At 49.2% G+C, this 17408-nt stretch overlaps 1 protein-coding gene across 2 annotated transcripts; it reads right to left on the bottom strand.

Annotated features, from left to right (window-relative positions):
• Positions 1 to 4349: 4349 nt before the first annotated feature.
• si:ch211-156j16.1 (uncharacterized protein LOC564557 homolog) lies at positions 4350 to 16742 on the bottom strand. Of its 2 annotated transcripts, XM_056597460.1 has the most exons (5): positions 16181 to 16742; positions 6743 to 7213; positions 6250 to 6358; positions 5789 to 5839; positions 4350 to 4932 (listed from the first exon to the last, which is right to left on the bottom strand). In XM_056597460.1, exons 1-5 carry the CDS (start codon positions 16242 to 16244, stop codon positions 4926 to 4928), a joined length of 702 nt encoding a protein of 233 aa, XP_056453435.1. In that variant the 5' UTR covers positions 16245 to 16742; the 3' UTR covers positions 4350 to 4925. The 2 variants fall into 2 exon arrangements, with proteins under 2 accessions (XP_056453435.1, XP_056453443.1); XM_056597468.1 differs by lacking the exon at positions 5789 to 5839 and having other exon boundaries at positions 4351 to 4932; positions 16181 to 16738.
• Between the last annotated feature and the right edge of the window lie 666 nt (positions 16743 to 17408).

Genomic DNA, 17408 nt, shown 5'->3' with positions numbered 1-17408 from the left:
CATTTCTTCACACACATGAACACAGCATGCACACACAAACACGCATGCATGGACATGAACCTTGACCTCTGCAAAGACAAAATGCACACGTGCATTTATACTCACACACACACACACACACTGTAGATCGGGTGTTCTTCAACCTTTTCATCTCGGGACCCACAGGATAAATTCGGTGTTACTGTAGGACCAAACCCCACACACAGAATGGGGAACCGCAGAATCAGTGGTCCTTTGTTGCAGGGGTTCTGTTCTTTATCAGGGAGAACACACCCCCAACTGAATCGAGACCCCTTTGGGCTCCCGACCCATAGTTTAAGAAGCTGTTGCTGTTGACCAACATGTTGTGACTCTAACAACACACACATACAAACACTCGCAAACACACACTACACACACGCACACACACACACACACACACACACACACACACACACACACACACACACACACACACACACACACACACACACACACACACACACACACACACACACACACACACACACACACACACACACACAGACTTGCACCCTGACCTCTGTTAAAGCCAAGTCATTTTCATACGTATGTAGACACGCTGTCACACATACTGTAGACCCACATGTTGTCTCGTACACACACGTACACACACACACACATTCAGCACCCACCCCCAGTCCCCCACCCCCCACCCTCCACTCAGCTGTTGGAGGTGCTTAAAGAACACAGGGCAGCCATTTTCCTTATGAGTTCAGAATATCACACACACTCACACGCATGTGTCACTACCAGACGCACACACGCAAAATTCCCCTTCGCTCATGCCTGGGCGGTCCCCTCCCCCACAATCCCCCCCCCCCCCCCCCCCCACATCTCCACCACAGCCTGGCAATAACTGCTGAAACTTTATGAAGAAGAACCGTGACAGAGACGCATGAGGAAACAAACCGGGAGCCAGGCTTGGTCGCTCCCAACTGTCATTTTGTCAAAATACACGTCATGAGTTGCATTAAAACCTTCCCCCCAGTTTGAGTTATTTAGTTGTCCTTGAGGTTTTTGAGGTACATGAGTGTACCTTTTATTGAATATCACGTTTTCAGAAAGAAAATATGGCTCATATTCAATAAGACTTGATTTAGAAACAGGAACCCTAAATTCTGAATATGTTTCAATACACAGCATATCATATTGACTAATAGAATCTGAGAATAAACAAAATGTATGCGGCCTCGCATAACTGTTCCATGTTAAACAAGGCCTGAGGGGTGGTCAGCCTCTGTCATTGAAAAATGTATTCAGTCTTGAGTTGTATGACGGGAAGCAATTTTATTATGGTCACAAAACTTCCCATGCAGCTCGCCGGCCAGACTAGCACGCACGCCAGAGCGAAAAAAACACTTTCTGCGTTTAAACAGCGTTACAGCAGGTAGCCCAGTGGATTTACGGCACAAGAGTTCCACCAACTGTACTGTTTGGCCCTGCCGTCAAGCGTTCTGTTATTTACAGTGGAAGGCTTCCCAGCGTTGCCACAGATCATTTTTTTCCGATGAATACTGTACATACTGTACATTTGTTTGCCGCTGAATACGTTGCGTCACATGCACGCAGCTTTTGGTTTACTGCTGGAAACCGAACCCAGGGGAGTGATAGAGAGACATCCATGTCGGCATGGGAACAGTGTTCTCCATGTCTGCTACAGCCGTCCCCGTTTCCTGTGTCGGGTCTTTTTCTCAGAACCACAGTCGCAGAGGAGAGACACACACTCGCAGAGACACAGAAAACCCATGCACACATAGACAGATAAAGGCACCCACAAACACACCCTTAAACACATACACAGACACACACACACACAACCACGCCCAGTTTTGCAAAATGTAATAATAATTCACACCGTTGACAATGGGGTGTGGGTGTGTGTGTGTTAGTGTATGTGTGTGTGCATGTCTGTGTGTGTTTGGGTGTGTGCGTATGTGTTTGTGTGTGTGTGTGTGTGTGTGTGTGTGTGTGTGTGTGTGTGTGTGTGTGTGTGTGTGTGTGTGTGTGTGTGTGTGTGTGTGTGTGTGTGTGTGTGTGTGTGTGTGTGTCCGGGAGAGTTCCAGTGAATTAGATACACCCAGGAAGTGACCCCCACCGCGTAGCATTGCACAGATTATACCATAGCACCTTCTGTGGCAGTGAGGAGAGGGAAAGCCCCATCCCGACAGAGAGAGAGAGAGAGAGAGAGAGAGAGAGAGAGAGAGAGAGAGAGAGAGAGAGAGAGAGAGAGGCTACTTTTCATTAACGGCTCACAGCCTCCCCATTTGACCGTCTGAAAAGGCTCCATTGTGTGCTGGCGGTGTGAGGGGCAGCAGGACGCTGGTGGAGGGGGTTCTGTGAGTGGAGGCTGGCCGAGGCCAGGCTGATAGGTGGGTGTAGCTGGGCCTGCTGCCTAAAACCACAGGAGAGAGGTTAGCCAGACACTGGGCATCTCTGTGCTGCTCGCAGCCCAAAGCCTTGAGTCGCACCCCTGCTTAACGGCATCTTGTAAAAAAAACAACAACTTCATAACATGAAACATATAAAAAAACAAACACACACCTAGCCGTTGGGAGCGTTTAACGGAATTAACGGTCGCCGGCCGTATGTTTTTCCATATTTGGAGGTGTTTTTGTCTCCGTTTTGGGGGAAGGGGTGTTTTTTATATATTTAATGCATTACACAAAATGAGCCAATTGGATTAGGCAACTTCTCGCAGCCCAAGTGTATGCTGGGTAATGCTGTGTTTGTGTTTCTCTAAACAGATTGAAAATATGCATCTCTGCTTTATGGCTAGCTGTGTATGAGACCAATAGACAATTGGAACCGGTTTGCTTGTACAGATGAAACAGATACCCAGATTAAATAACATACAACAAACAACAACAACATAAATATATATATTTTTAATCATTCCATTGATATTATCCAGAAAAATATGTTGAATGATAAAAACAGTGAAGATACAAAGTTTAGTATTTGATTTTTTTTATTGAAACAGTATGAGCAAAAACACTGCAATTAAATAAAAGTATACAAATTAAAGCAAAAAAAATAGAAGAGCGAGTTGTTACTATGTGGTAATAGGGGCCAGGGCGGGGTGCACAGGGCTGTGAAGATAGATAACGTTGCAAATGTTTGCAGTGTCTAAAGCTTCGCCATTAAACGTTAGATCACTCGTTCAGTGCACGACAATTAAACTGAGATTCTAAAATCAAGCAGAGCTAAGCAGAGTTAATTTTTTTTTTTTACAACCATTATTGAACGTACAAATGCGAGAATAAGAACAAGAAACTAATAAACAAAACAAGAACAACAAAATACACGACAGGGCGTCGCTGCCTTACACTGAGCACTAAAATCAAAAAAGTAGTTCATCTCTGTCAGCTGGGGTTTTGCTTGTGTTTGTCCATGGCTGTTTTGGTGTACTTGCTAGTTGGGTGAGTACTGCTGTGCTATAAATACATTCAGTAAGTAAATGCTACACATTGTCTATGAAACACTGAGATGTGTTAATATATTGGAACGGATGGCCATTCGGATGGGAGGAAGCCAAACGTTTTTATTACGGACCAGCTGACGTAAAATAGACCTGTACTCGGCCATTCACACTAATGCCGCTTTCAAATCCTCCCCAACTAAACTAGGTGGAATACCAGAGAGACAGTGGCACAAACCCTTCTGCTGAATTTCACAGATATGTACTATGTTTTTATAAGTCAGTGTTAAATAGGGCAGAATGTGTCACGTTACCCCTCGCAAATGAAGGTGTCTAGTTTCCTATCAGGCTCTCTACGTTAGCCCTTGTCAGAACATCTGCACTATGTGCTTCATGCGATTGTCTGAGGTTCCGTTTTATGTCAAGTTACTTTGGCAAGGTAACTCAACTTTGGCTGGTGTTCTGAATACTTTTCTAATTGTTCTTTGGACATAGCAGCAGCAGCAGAGTCTGAATGGCTGCTGTTTGGGCTTCTCTGTGTTAGTAGAAGGCTAAAGGTAAGAGAAACGGTGAAGAGATGGATAGAAATGATCTGTGGACTAAGTCAGCTCCTCACATTTGACTGTATATGTACATCCTTTTGGAATTCGTAGCATCCTTTCGCCGAACTTCCTCACTTGATAAAACTTTTATTTTGTTTGAAGGAAAACTAACATGGAGCCATTCGCGGCCTCTTTCTTGTCGCATTAACTGGTCTTGAGATAAACACCGCCCACTTCCAGAGGTTGCAGGCTCACAGCACCATCGGCCAAATAACTTAGTAGCACGTCTCTTTTATAGACGCAAACAAATGGGCCTTGAAGGTCTTCTAGAGAATTCGCCCCACCATGTTGGGTTGTGGGGGCAGGGTGGGGGTGGGGGGGGGGGGGTGGTGTAGTCGGTGTGGGTGGATGGAGATGAGGGGTGGGGTGGTGGTGGTTGGTGGAGCTGCGGGAGGAGCTGCGGATGATTGCTTGTCCTTTTTTCTTCTCCACCAGCCCACCGACACAAACATATAAACACACACACACAGACACACAAAGACACAGGCGCACACACAGGCGTACTCACACACACACACACACACACACAGACACACACACACACACACAAACACACACACACAAAGACACAGGCGCACACACAGGCGTACTCACACACACACACACGCAGGCGCACACACACATACTCTGAATAACACAGAGACGCACACACGCACACTCTCACACTCTCTCACACACACACACACACACACACACACACACACACACACACACACACACACACACACACACACACACACACACACACACACACACACATACACTAGTGCTTGACTAGTGCTGATAGCATGGTTGTTTAATGACAGGAAATGACATCACATTTCAGTAGTTCACAATTTCCAGAACTCTGGGCGCTCCTGCCTCTTTGTTTTTCCTTCTTTCCTTCATGGACTGTGGGAAACAGAGAGAAAAGAAGAAGAAGGGGTTACAATACAGCGATGGCTGGGGAAGGACAAAGGGCTGCAGCAAACCCAATGTGTTCAACCCCTGAACTTCAGATAACATTCAGAGGAGAAGAATGGCTGGGTCCAGGGGTAGGCCTCTGCTTCAGCGTTGTTTAGGGACGGGTTATTGAAGGCCTCTGTGAGGAGTTCTGCTCATTGATCCATGATCTCGTCCTGAATTAGAGAGCTATTTTGACTTGCCAGTGGTGCAGGCATTCAAAGAGAAGTCTAGGAGGCAGGGCTTGGTTTGGTCTGGTTCAATTTAGAAATTGTGGCTTTAAACGTAGCCATTAATTGCCGCAGCAAAATTTGATTGGAAACCGGTTGCAAGCAATGGAATATTGCTGCGATCATTGAAGTGAAACCAACATTGGCCAATCCACCCATATGTTTATGCCGGCAAGACAGATAAAAGAAGACTTGATGATTAAAGCTGTGGGTGTGTTTATGATAGATAAAAAAGCCACAAGCTCCTCATAGCTTCCTCTTCTCTCAAATGTTGATTATCTGGACGGAAACTGAAGTAATCTTCAGTATAGCCGTAGTGTTTAATACAAGTAGTTATGGTTTAATGACAGACTTTCACACCCAAAGGGTTACATTTGTATGAGCCCAATATGAGAAAGGCTAACAGACAAGACATAGAAACACAAGTTAGGACGAGATTGTTGGGTCAGTGGTCAACAAAGCGTGCCAGGGTGTTCTGTTAAGACTAGACTCCACACAGTATTAAGCAGGGGTCTCAAGTCATTTAGCACGAGGTGGGGTAAAAAAAAACGAATATATAATGATGTATATATTACAGAAACCAAGATGCCCGCTTTCTTTTCACGATCTTGGCTTTCTTGGCGGCCCTGCGACACAGAGACACAGCGGCGTTCAGTGACACATGCAGACACATTCAGATCCCGGTGCCACCCTGCTCTCAGATGGGCGTGGTGCGATGGAAAAACAGCTGTTATTTCCAAGACGTGCTCCGCCATGTGCACTCAGCCGAGGATCCCGGCCGGTTGTGGTCTGAATGACAGCGCAGTATTCTGAGACAGGCCCGAGTGTCCGACGTCTCTCGGAAGGGGATTCGCACCGACGCCAATGTCATTCAAAGCTATTGCATCATGGGAATCATGCGTGGTGGCGTAAGTTGCCGGTGATCACGACACAGGCATGTGTGTCTGCCACGAGCGTGCACGCGCACGTCTGTAATATGCAAAAGGCGGGTGAGTATTTGTGTGTTTTAGATGACCAAGGGAAGGGAGGTACTTACGAGTATTTGCCCATCCTCCTCACGAGGGCGATGACCACAACGATGGCGATGACGATCGCGATCAAGGCGCCGATGACCACTCCGGCCATCTGGCCCGAACTCATCCCTCCTGCACGACAGAAAAAAATAACATATTTTGACAAGTTCTACTTGCTTCTCTACATCACTGATAATCAAATATAATGGTTTGGATTTGATTCGATGATCCAAACAAAGGGTCCATTTTCTAAACCATTTCTACCGAAGTGCCACAAACAACAGCTTGGTTTGGATGCTATCCTATACGTGAGCTTAGTTTGAATGCTAGCCCATTTCGTTAGCTTGGTTTGAATGCTATCCTATACGTTAGCTGGAGTTGAATGCTATCCTATACGTGAGCTTGGTTTGAATGCTAGCCCATTTCGTTAGCTTGGTTTGAATGCTATCCTATACGTGAGCTTGGTTTGAATGCTAGCCCACATTAGCCCCGACATAGCGCCCACATTGCCCTCACCATCCTCCATTTGCACCTCGTCCTTTGTGCTAGTATCCACAAGGTTGTCCGTGGGTGCCGCTGTCTTCCCCGCGTCGACCTCTGCCGTAGTCTCAGCCGCCGCTTCCGTCACCTCCGCTGGCGAGTGAGTCTCCGCAGCCGTGGACTCCACGAGGGCGGCCTGGGTGGTGAAAGCGTCTTCCACGGTCGCCTGCGCCGTCGCAGCCTCTGTTTCGGATACGGTGGCCGCCCCTGTGGCGACCTCCAGGGCGGCCTGTGTGTCGGCTTCTACGGTGGCCTCTGTGGATTTTTCTGGGGTGGCCTCGGTGGCGGTCTCCGTGGCGACCTCTGAGGTGGCTTCTGTGGTGACTTCGGCGGGGAGAGCTGCTGGTACGGTCGCGGGGGCCCCGGTGAACACATCGTGCACTTCCTCTGGGATTTCAGGCGTTAGCTCGGATACACCCCCCATTTCTTCGGGGAGACCGGTGGGACCTAGGGGGACAAGCAGGAGGATGAGTTAGGGGATACAGGTGGATGATCCATGGTTGGATGTGGAATGTGGGGACGGACGGATGGATAGATGGATGGAAGGAGGAAGGATGTGCGGTTGATGGAATATATATGCTATGCTGTAAGGTAGCCCTAAATTAAATCAGTGACACCTAAATCCTGATCCAGTGTGTTTATACAATGCCCCTTCCCTGGCCCCTTTTGGTGAGTCCCAGGGTTAAATATTCATACTCCTCTTGGACACATAAAGTCTTTTCACAGTCTCCCACATCCTCTGTCAGGGCGTCATCCCCGTGAGCTCATCCTGTCCGCCTCCCTCCTGCACACCATGTTACCATGACCCCCAAAAAACAACATGGCCACCGCACCCTGTGACTTGAGTAAACGTCTTGAACCGCCAGGCCACACCTGCTGCTCTGCCCTGAACACTGCTGCTTCCTGTCTCATAGGCATTCCACAAGCCCCGCCAGATCTCCGCGTAGATCCTTCCAGAGGAAGTCGTACGCTCGGGGGAGAGAGAGCGGGCACAGGATGCCAATGTCAGGGGTAATTTAACCCTCTGTTGTTCTACAATTAGGTTGTTTTAAGGAGGAAAGGGGGCTTAGGGAGTCGCCGCCGTGCCACAACACAACCGGGCCTTTAACAAAGAGTTTCCCTTTAAGTGAGCTGAAGAAGACCTCCTAGATCCTGTGGGAGGGTTGTTGATACGATCTGGGCAGTGTAAAAATAACACCGCCAAGAATGCTGCCCTGACCTTTTAATAAAACCGTCCTGAATGGTAATTGACAACCGGGGGTCGTGTTTCTTTAGTTGATTGTCGTGTTTTGACCTATTAGTGTACCCATCATCATCGCCATCAGCATAATGATTTAAAATAAAAACCCAATAATGGAGCGGGTGGCCACATTTGAAGAGGTTCAGCGGGCGTGTCGTCGGTTTTGATGTCGGTCAGAGGGAGGGCTGCCATTTTACAGAGGATGACTGCATGCACCGGGACATGTGTTTAACGCAGTGCCTCTCATCAGGACTTGGACCAGGAAGGGCCCTGACTCAAACCCAGCCATTTCCCCTGCAGCAACCAGGCGCTACCTCCCTGTGTTTTCAACCTCCTCCCAAACCGCAACCGAGAACCATAGCCTGGACAGCGCAGCCTCACAAAATGAAGGAGGTAGATTTCACCGTGGCACCGAAATTACCGCCTACGGTTTACTTTCCACTGGCAAGACGATGTTGACCCAAAATCTCTCCCTACCCTTTTTTATTTTTTTTACCCCGTAGAAAAACTTTCTTTTCCCCCCATCGTCAGTTTCTTCAGCTCCCTCTAAACCAGCGCTCCCTCTGGAATGAGAGGTCCTCTAAACTTAGCCTCTGACATCACTGTTCCCTCGAGCCCGTGAGTCCGATTGTTCGGGAATACTGATAATAGCCCACGACGCTCCGTAACGGTATAAATAACTCTCCGGGGCTCTGGTTATCAGGCGGCCGTGTTGGCACCGTTAGAGCTAATTCCATGTTCATTGGCAACAGGTGGTGTACATTGAGAACCCCTCCACCCCACACAGTTCCATCCCTCTCCACTCTGACTAAGTAGCTATCGGGGGGGGGGGGGGGGGGGGGGGTGACCACGGCGTCTGTTTGGAATGTCTGTATGCCGTGATACGCTTTGCAGAGAATGGGCTTGCCACGATGAGTAATCACATGCCCCACACGCCCCCCTTACCGCCCCCCCCCCCCCCCCCACATCCCTTTTAGACCCAAAGCACACACATACGCTCACAAAAAAACACACACACACAGACACACAGACAAGCCAACGGGCGCAACAGACACACATGCCTCCCTTTGAGACACTCCAACACACACACACACACACACACACACACACACACACACACACACACACACCCTCAAACCCCCCTCCCCACACACACACATATACACACACACACACACACACACACACACACACACCCACACACACACACACACACAACCAAAGCATGGCCCGCTTACAATTGTTTCATTATGTCCACACAACTCTCCCACAATTAGTGCTTAAGTAGTGTTTCCTTCCCGGGGCTGTGGCTCGCCTGTGCCGAATACAAACGTCAAGTTTTTGTCCCCCTTCCCCCTCTCTCTCTAGTCTCTCTCACCCCGGTAGACTCCTCAGCTAAAACCTCCACACTCCTCCAACCTTATGCTCTGATTTTCCTCTCCTCCTTTCTTTCGCTGGGCTCTTTCGCCTTCTTACTGCTCATTCTATCCATTACCCTTAATCTTTATTAGACCCTTCATTATTTCTCCTTCTCCATAAAGCTGGCTCTCCGCAGGGCTCAACCTACGGAGAGAGAGGGAGGCAGGGCGACAGAGAGACACCGGGCAGGAGCCAAGGATAAAGAGGGGACATGATGAGACTGAATGAGACCAATGATACCCTGCTCATTAACTGGTTGGTATTATAAAAATACCTGTGATGCCGATAAAAAATCTAATTTGAAGGTGAGAGACAAACAGACAAAAAGAGCGAGAGAAAGCGAGAAGGAGCAGGGGAATGAGTGACAAGACCCGTAACAGAGGTAACCCATAAGTCTTCAAAACACAAAAGGGAGAAACACACAGGTTACAGCAGGAACAGGCTGAAGGGAAGAGTTGAGAACATTATGTGTTTGTCCATATATGGGCGTAACTGTCCAAGATATTCTGCCGGTCAGTGCATCTAGTGGTCTTGGGAAGGTAAGAAGACATTAACATGGGCAGGAGGCCTCACCCGTTTACCGGGTTCTCCTCTAGCCAGCACACTGGTATGAGGGGTGACCTAGGAGCCACACCCTCCAGTCACATATGTGGATGTTATATACAAATAGACACAACAACTGACAAATGGTCGGCCTATATAGAACCAACCCTGCATCGGATGAAGGTCTATACTTTCTTCCCCAGAGAGAGACGACAAAACAGCACAGAGTGAGGTTTTGAAGGGGTGAGAGTACGAATAGGCGCAGTGGAAAATGGTAAAAAAAAAGTACAGAATGTCTCTAAAGTGAATTGCATTCTGGAGGGAGAACAGCCCTTGACTCATTCCCTCTCCTGAGTCAGACGTCTTCCTGTCTCGCGCAAGTCTCGTAGCAGACGTCCAATAAACATTCAGGAGCACGTGTGCGATGCGTATGCCTTCAGGAGTGTAGTCCTGAATGATGGACGTGTGAACCATGTGTTGACGACTCTGTGGGTCCACGTCAGCCACAGCTGATGTTGTTGGTGCACTAGTAGTTTTCCGAAGCTATAACACCTGATTACTATACCAATAGAAATACAGAAAACCTCACAGAAAAAATTTACTGGCATTAGGTCGTTAGGTCGTTGATCATACTAAGAGATTTCAGTTTGATCTTGAAAAATATATCTACATTTAAAGCTAAGGACAAATAATACAAATACAGATTGTAGGGTCGAAGATGGGACAGGGGACAGATGATTGATAATGACGTGTGGCTTGCTTCCTTTCTTTATCTTGGTTGACCAAATTTCGCGGAAAACTATAATTATGTTCATGATGTATTTCACACAAATCTTTATCTTCTAATCTTTGACGTAGTCTGTGACTTCCCCTGCGCAGCTCGTCCCTCATATCCGGGACACTTTATCTCACACCGATAGATGCCACTGATTTCTTTCTTGAGAAATTTCTTTCTAAATGACTGGTATCTATCTTGCATCCAAAAATAGGCAAAAATCCGCTACTGACATTTTGTACCGTGATCTTATCCCAACTTGTTGCCTCAAAGTCTTGCTAATAAAATACCAAACGCTCACAACACAGATGGACAAATGGAAAGATGCATCATATGAATGGAAAGAGGGGACGAGCAAGGGAGGGGGGCATTGTGTAACTAGTTGCATGGGAGGTGAGGGTAGGTGGGGTGGGGCAGGGCTGTGCTCCATCCGCCCCACGGCAACGCATGAAGACAGAGACAGCAGACAGAGAGCAGCTTTCTTTGTGTACGTGTGTGTGTGTGTGTGTGTGTGTGTGTGTGTGTGTGTGTGTGTGTGTGTGTGTGTATGCGTGTGTGTGTGTATGTATGTGTGTGTATGTGGCTACGTGGGCGCACGCTTCTGTGTTTGTGTTGCAACGCATGTGTGCCGCACACACACACACACACACATGCGTGTGTGTGTGTGTGTGCGTGCGTACACATGCGTTGCAACACAAACACAGCATAGACACGCAGGCTCGTCCGTCGCGGGGCCGCCATATGTTGGACAGCGTCCATCTGCTCTCAGTATGCGGGGGTGGCGGCGGCGGGCCCCGACCTTGGGGTGTAGACCAGGATTTATTTTGTGTTTTATCGTGCTGGTGGTCTTTGTAGGTGGGGGGGGGGGGGGGGGGGGGGGGGGGGGTGGGGGGGGGGGGGGGGGGGGGGGGGGGGGGGGGGGGGGGGGGGGGGGGGGAGGAGGATGAGTCGGAGGGACGCGCCCCTCCTGGCTGTGTCAGCACTCAGTACCGAGTGGCACGACTGACCGGCAACTCCTCCGCCCAATCTCGTATGAGTGGCGGAGTGCTGTTATACCGGGGGGGGGGGGCCGGGGGGGGGGGGGGGGGGGGTGGGGGGGGTGGGGGGGTGGGAGGGCGGGCGGTGTGTGGTAGTGGAATCTGCTCAGCGATTGTTATCACACGGGACCGAGCACGCGGCTGTGTGGGCCTGGCTTTGTTCCCTCGCAGTAGTAGTGTCACGCACGCACACGCACGCACACGCACGCACACGCACGCACGCACACGCACACATTCACACACACTTCCTATCTGTCTTTGTTAAGGGGTGTACATACGGTTACATCAGCCCAGGGAAAGCAGCGCAGACATTCCAAGTCCAGCAGTACAGATTACAGGTGGTTGGAGCATGATTTAGGCTGCTTCGGTTTCATCCAGAATGAAACCGGATGCACTCAGAATAAAATAAAACAAAAACACAGTCATGATTTATGGATGGATAACATTAATAAACGAGTGAATCACGTCCATAAAAAAAAAAAAAAAAAGACTGTACATGTTTGACCTGCTTTTCTGTCAAACAAACCCATTACTGTGAAAGGGATATCTCTGTAAATAATGATACCCTGTCGGATAGCGGTGTCGAGTGATACATCATCGAGGCCCTAAACGTTCTAATCTGAGGAGGGCTTCAAATCCGACCCCCTACACATCATAAAACACCCTTCTGCCTGTGTAAGCGTACACTGACACAGCCCTGGCCAACTGTCTTACCGGACGTGTACCTAAGACTGCTGTTCAGTTCTGACTGTATTTGAGATTTGAGTGCGTGCCAGACATTGGAGACATCAGTTTGTTCTGATACAGGAAGAAATGGAGGATGTGGTCTTTCTTTAGTGAGAGACAGAGAGACAGAGAAAGAGAGAGAGAGAGGGAGAGGGAGGGAGGGAGAGAGGGTGAGAGAGCTAGAGAGAGGGAGAGAAAGAGAATAAGAGAGGATAACAGAATGAGAAAGGTAGAGAGAGACATAGAGAGAGGCGGGAAAGAGAGAGAGACAAGAGAACGAGAGAGCTATATGGGGAGAGAGACCAAGAGAGATAGACAGAGAGAGAGAGAGACACTGGCATGGCCTTGCGACTTGTTACTGGAATGCCACACTCGTCCAACCAAAAGAGACTGAATTAGCCACTTGTTGAATGTCTGCCACACTGGGAAAACACATCATGTGGCCATCAAGCTGTGGGCATAACACACACGCACACACACACACACACACACACACACACACACACACACACACACACACACACACACACACACACACACACACACACACACACACACACACACACACACACACACACACACACAGACACGCATGCAAGCACATGCACAGAAGCAGACACTCATCATCTAAAAGGACCCTCCTTTACTCAACACTCACGCCTCTCTTCTCATGAAACGAAAGCTTGGGAGTGTCTGTTGCTTGCTTGTTTTCCTGCGAGCTCTTTCCCGCTGGGGACGGACAGCCGGGTGACGTGAGGCGCGCTTGTGTTCCCCAGCCTCTCCCCTCGCTTCTGGCCCTGGGGCTATCCAAACCATGGGGTTGGTGTCTGGTCAGACACGAGTGGCTGACTCCAACGATTGACTCGTTTTCAGTTTCTTTTTTCTTTCTTCCAGTGGCACAGACAGAGGGCATTGACCTCTCTCTCTCCCCCCCTCCCCTCTTCCTCTCCCGCCCCCCCCCTCCCCTCTCTCTCTCTCCCCCCCCTCCCCTCTCCCTCTCTCCCCCCCCCTCCCCTCTCCCTCTCTCCCCCCCCCTCCCCTCTCCCTCTCTCCCCCCCCCTCCCCTCTCCCTCTCTCCCTCTCTCCCCCCCCCTCCCCTCTCCCTCTCTCCCTCTCTCTCCCTCTTTTACTCCTGAGCGACCAGATGCACCGGGAGCAGTAAAATGCCAGGGAGTGCAGACAGGACATCATTACCAGGCAGGGTAACAGGCTGGAGATGGAGGGAGGGAGGGAGGGGAAGGAAGGGAGGGAAAGGAGAGGGAGGGAAGTGGGGGAGCTTTTTTTTCTTTTGCAAAGGATGCTCAGGGTTTGCAAGTCAGGGGGCAGGGGTTTGAAGAGAAAATAGTCAATGCAAATATTAAACCAAAGAGGGCCTACATGGCATGTATGCTTCGCCTTTCAGATCCCCCACCTACTTTCCCGCCAAAAAACGAGAGCAACGTTTTTTGTTCTGTGTAGACCCCGTGTAGTTGCATTTCCCTACGTTTGGCTATTAAGAGCAGAGAAGCGTGTTAAACAGGAGCCCCCCCCCCCCCCCCCCCAGGCCCCAGGCTGCCACTTAAAAATAGACCCCAAGCACCTATCGGTCCCTCTCTGTTCCACCAACTCTACGCCCCCTGTGCGTGTGTGTGTGTGTGTGTGTGTGTGTGTGTGTGTGTGTGTGTGTGTGTGTGTGTGTGTGTGTGTGCAAAGGGGGTTTACATGGAAGGAGTGGGCAGCAGGCAAAGGGAAGGGTTGGGGGGGGGGGGAGGAGCAGAGGAGCGTGTCAATGTGTGTTTGGGGAGGGGAGGGGTGGGGGGGTTAAGTTTGACACCCAGCCAAAGATGGGTAAGTGAAAACTGGGGGGACACATAGTAATGATGAATGTGAACTCATGGAGGGCAAGACCTCTCACTCTCACTCTCTCTCTCTCTCTCTCTCTCTCTCTCTCTCTCTCTCTCTCTGCCGTGTCAAACACCGCACCCATCCATATGAGCCTCTCGTTAGCGCTATTTATACACACACACATACACACACACAGACACACACCCACAGACACACACACACACACACACACACACACTTGCACTGTGCCTTAATCAAGGAAGCAGAGAGAATAGCAGAGAGAAAGAGATAGAGACAGATTGAGAGGGTGGGCTGAGAGAGAGAGAGTGACAGAGAGACAGAGAGACAGAGAGACAGAGAGACAGAGAGTTGGGAGAAGAAGAAAATTCAAATTTCCCAATTAAATTAACAGAAACTGTAGAGGGGAACAGCAGAGGTAGAGACATGTGTTTAGGATATAGTGTTCACTGTAACACACACACACACCCCGGCCACACCCACCCACATACACACCCACCCACATACACACCCACCCACCCACCCCACACCTACCCACCAACCCACACACACACACACACACACACACACACACACACACACACACACACACACACACACACACACACACACACACACACACACCCTTCCCTATGTATGTACGAGCGCTGGTTTGGGATCCTTCCAGAAGGGTATTCCTTGCACTTTGAGATCACGCGGGCGCTCCATTACATCACATCAGCCCCCTTTCCCATATCTCTCTCTCAAACACACACTTGGTGCCATCGTGCTGCCAGCTTTGTGTTTAGGAAGTATTGTAGAGGAAAAAGTGATTGGCTTACAGATCAAGACATAGGTTGGCTGTCAGAATGAACCTTGTGTATATATTTACCCCAGCCTTTAAACAACCCACGTTCCCAGGTTGCTTTGTACACCAACAAGGAGCAATAAAAAGGCTAGCTCAGATATCAAATCAAATAAAAAGGAGTTTCCTTGACATTCAAAGGGGATGAACTGCAGTGAGTAAGAGATCAGATGTCGGTGGAAAAACCACCATCGCGGCTTTTGCTTTTTTTTTTTTTTTTTTCTGTGCCGAACTAGACGGGGTGTGGAACAGACTGAGAAAAAAGATTATGAGAGCAGGGCCGAAATCGTGTGTATGGAGTCAGTGTGTGTTTGCGTATGGAGTGTGTGTTTATTTATGGAGTGTGTGTGTGCGTGTGTTTGTGTGTGTTTTGCGGAGGGCAGAAAGCAGCAGTAGGTAGAGAGAACAGAGAAAAGATGACTGGGGACACAGTGTCCTGGACTTGAAAGCCCACCACAGAGACATCATAGAAAGAGAGAGAGAGACTGAGAGAGAGGGAGAGAGAGAGAGAGAGAGAGAGAGAGAGAGAGAGAGAGAGAGAGAGAGAGAGAGAGAGAGAGACCGAGAGAGACCGGAGAGAGTTAGAGAAGGAGACAAAGAAAGACCAGAAAAAGAGAGCATGAGAGACCTAAGTGACCAAAGGGAGACATCGAGTAACCATAGCGATAGAGTGACAGAGAGACATAGAAAGACCAGAGAGAGAGAGAGCGTGAGCGAAAGACATAGAAAAAGAGGGAGAGAGAGGGACATAGAGAGACCATAGAGAGAGCATGAGCGAGAGACATAGAGAGAGAGGAAGAGAGAGACATAGAGAGACCATAGAGAGAGCGTGAGGGAGAGCGACACAGAGAGACCATAGAGAGACTCAAGAGAGAGTGTGATAGAGGGACATAGAGTGACCATAGAGAGAGCATGAGAGTGAGACATAGAGAGAGAGAAAGGTAGAGAGAGACATAGAGAGACCATAGAGAGAGAGGGGTTGACTTACTGGCACGTGTGATGCCGCAGAAGGGACCGGCCAGGGCCAACAGGATCAGCAGCTGAACTTTCATGGTGGCGGATAACCTCAAACACGAGTAGAGAATATTGAGATGTTCTCCGTGCACGTCTTCTCCGGTCACTGGTGGCAGAGAGAGTTCCTCAGGAGGGGCAAAGAGCTAGGCACCGGGTGTCAGCTCGTGCACACCAGTCAGCCTCTCCCCGTCTGGAGGAAGAGCGGAGGGTCAGAGAGGTTAAAAAAAAAAAAAAACGCCGGAAAAAGAATTCCAAAAGTTTTTTTGAGTTGATTTTCTTTTGTCTGGAGGAGCGGAGGGCCGACAGCATTGAGGAGGGCAGGAACAAAAGAAGGGTCTGGAGTCGGCGTGAGCTGGAGTTGGAGTGAGCTAAGTGAGCTGATGGTGGGTATACTGGGAGAGTGAAGAGAGATGAGCGAGAGACGCAGGGAGGGAGAAGGAGTGAGCGAGGGAGGGTTGAGGATGTTACAGAGGCTCTGCTGGTGTAGAGGAAATGGTGAGAGAGAAAGAGAGAGAGAGACTGTAAGTGGAGCAGCGATGGAGGAGGGGTCCGGTAAACTGGGGTGGATGTGTGTGTGCGTGTGTACGTGTGCGTGTGTGTTTGAGGGTGGGGGGAGTGGTGGTTAGGTACAAGGGGTGGGGTTGGGGGGCGGGTTGCCTGGGCAGTAAGCAGTAGTTAGGTGGTCTACAAGTCCATTTGGTCCGGCCCCCTTTCTGTTCCCTGAAGCCCCGATAATATTAGTCACAAACGCACGACGACCACAAAAACAAGACAAATAAACTGCACTGTGGTGTTTAGCCTGTGTGCTTATCCAGACAGACACCTTAAAAACACCCCCAATATTCGTCTACAAAAACGGAAAAACACAGGCGAGTCAGTGAATGAACAGATTAGATGTGTGAGCAGCGTTGGTGAATGAATGAAATGCTTCATACGGTGAAGTGAGGGCCGAGGGGAATGAGATAGTCGTTGATCAACGATTTCAGTTCCACCCTGTGTTTTGGATTTTAATCACATCCCTCCAGATTCAAAGGTTAGTAATTTGGTCAGTCCAAAGCATAGACCATATGAAATCCAAAGCTAATGATTTGAACCAAGAAAAAAAGGGCCGATGTGGATGTAAACTTCGCCCAACGCTGTTTGGTTTTAACGATCTCTTAACACAAAGATCTTGTTGCTTCTGTCAGGTAAAAATGTTAGCC

This window comes from Gadus chalcogrammus, chromosome 1 (genome assembly GCF_026213295.1).
Source record: "Gadus chalcogrammus isolate NIFS_2021 chromosome 1, NIFS_Gcha_1.0, whole genome shotgun sequence".
In the NCBI taxonomy this organism is placed as follows: Eukaryota; Metazoa; Chordata; class Actinopteri; order Gadiformes; family Gadidae; genus Gadus; species Gadus chalcogrammus.
Note: the sequence above shows the minus strand (reverse complement) of the source record. Positions and strands in the feature narration are given on the sequence as shown.

Bases quoted from the DNA above. Each gene is read 5' to 3' on its own strand.
- si:ch211-156j16.1 (XM_056597460.1), bottom strand. From the start codon at position 16,244: ATGAAAGTTCAGCTGCTGATCCTGTTGGCCCTGGCCGGTCCCTTCTGC. The intron at 7,214-16,180 runs GTAAGTCAACCC...TTGTCCCCCTAG, and splicing joins CTGCGGCATCACACGTGCCA to GTCCCACCGGTCTCCCCGAA. The intron at 6,359-6,742 runs GTGAGGGCAATG...TCTGTCGTGCAG, and splicing joins CGAGGTGCAAATGGAGGATG to GAGGGATGAGTTCGGGCCAG.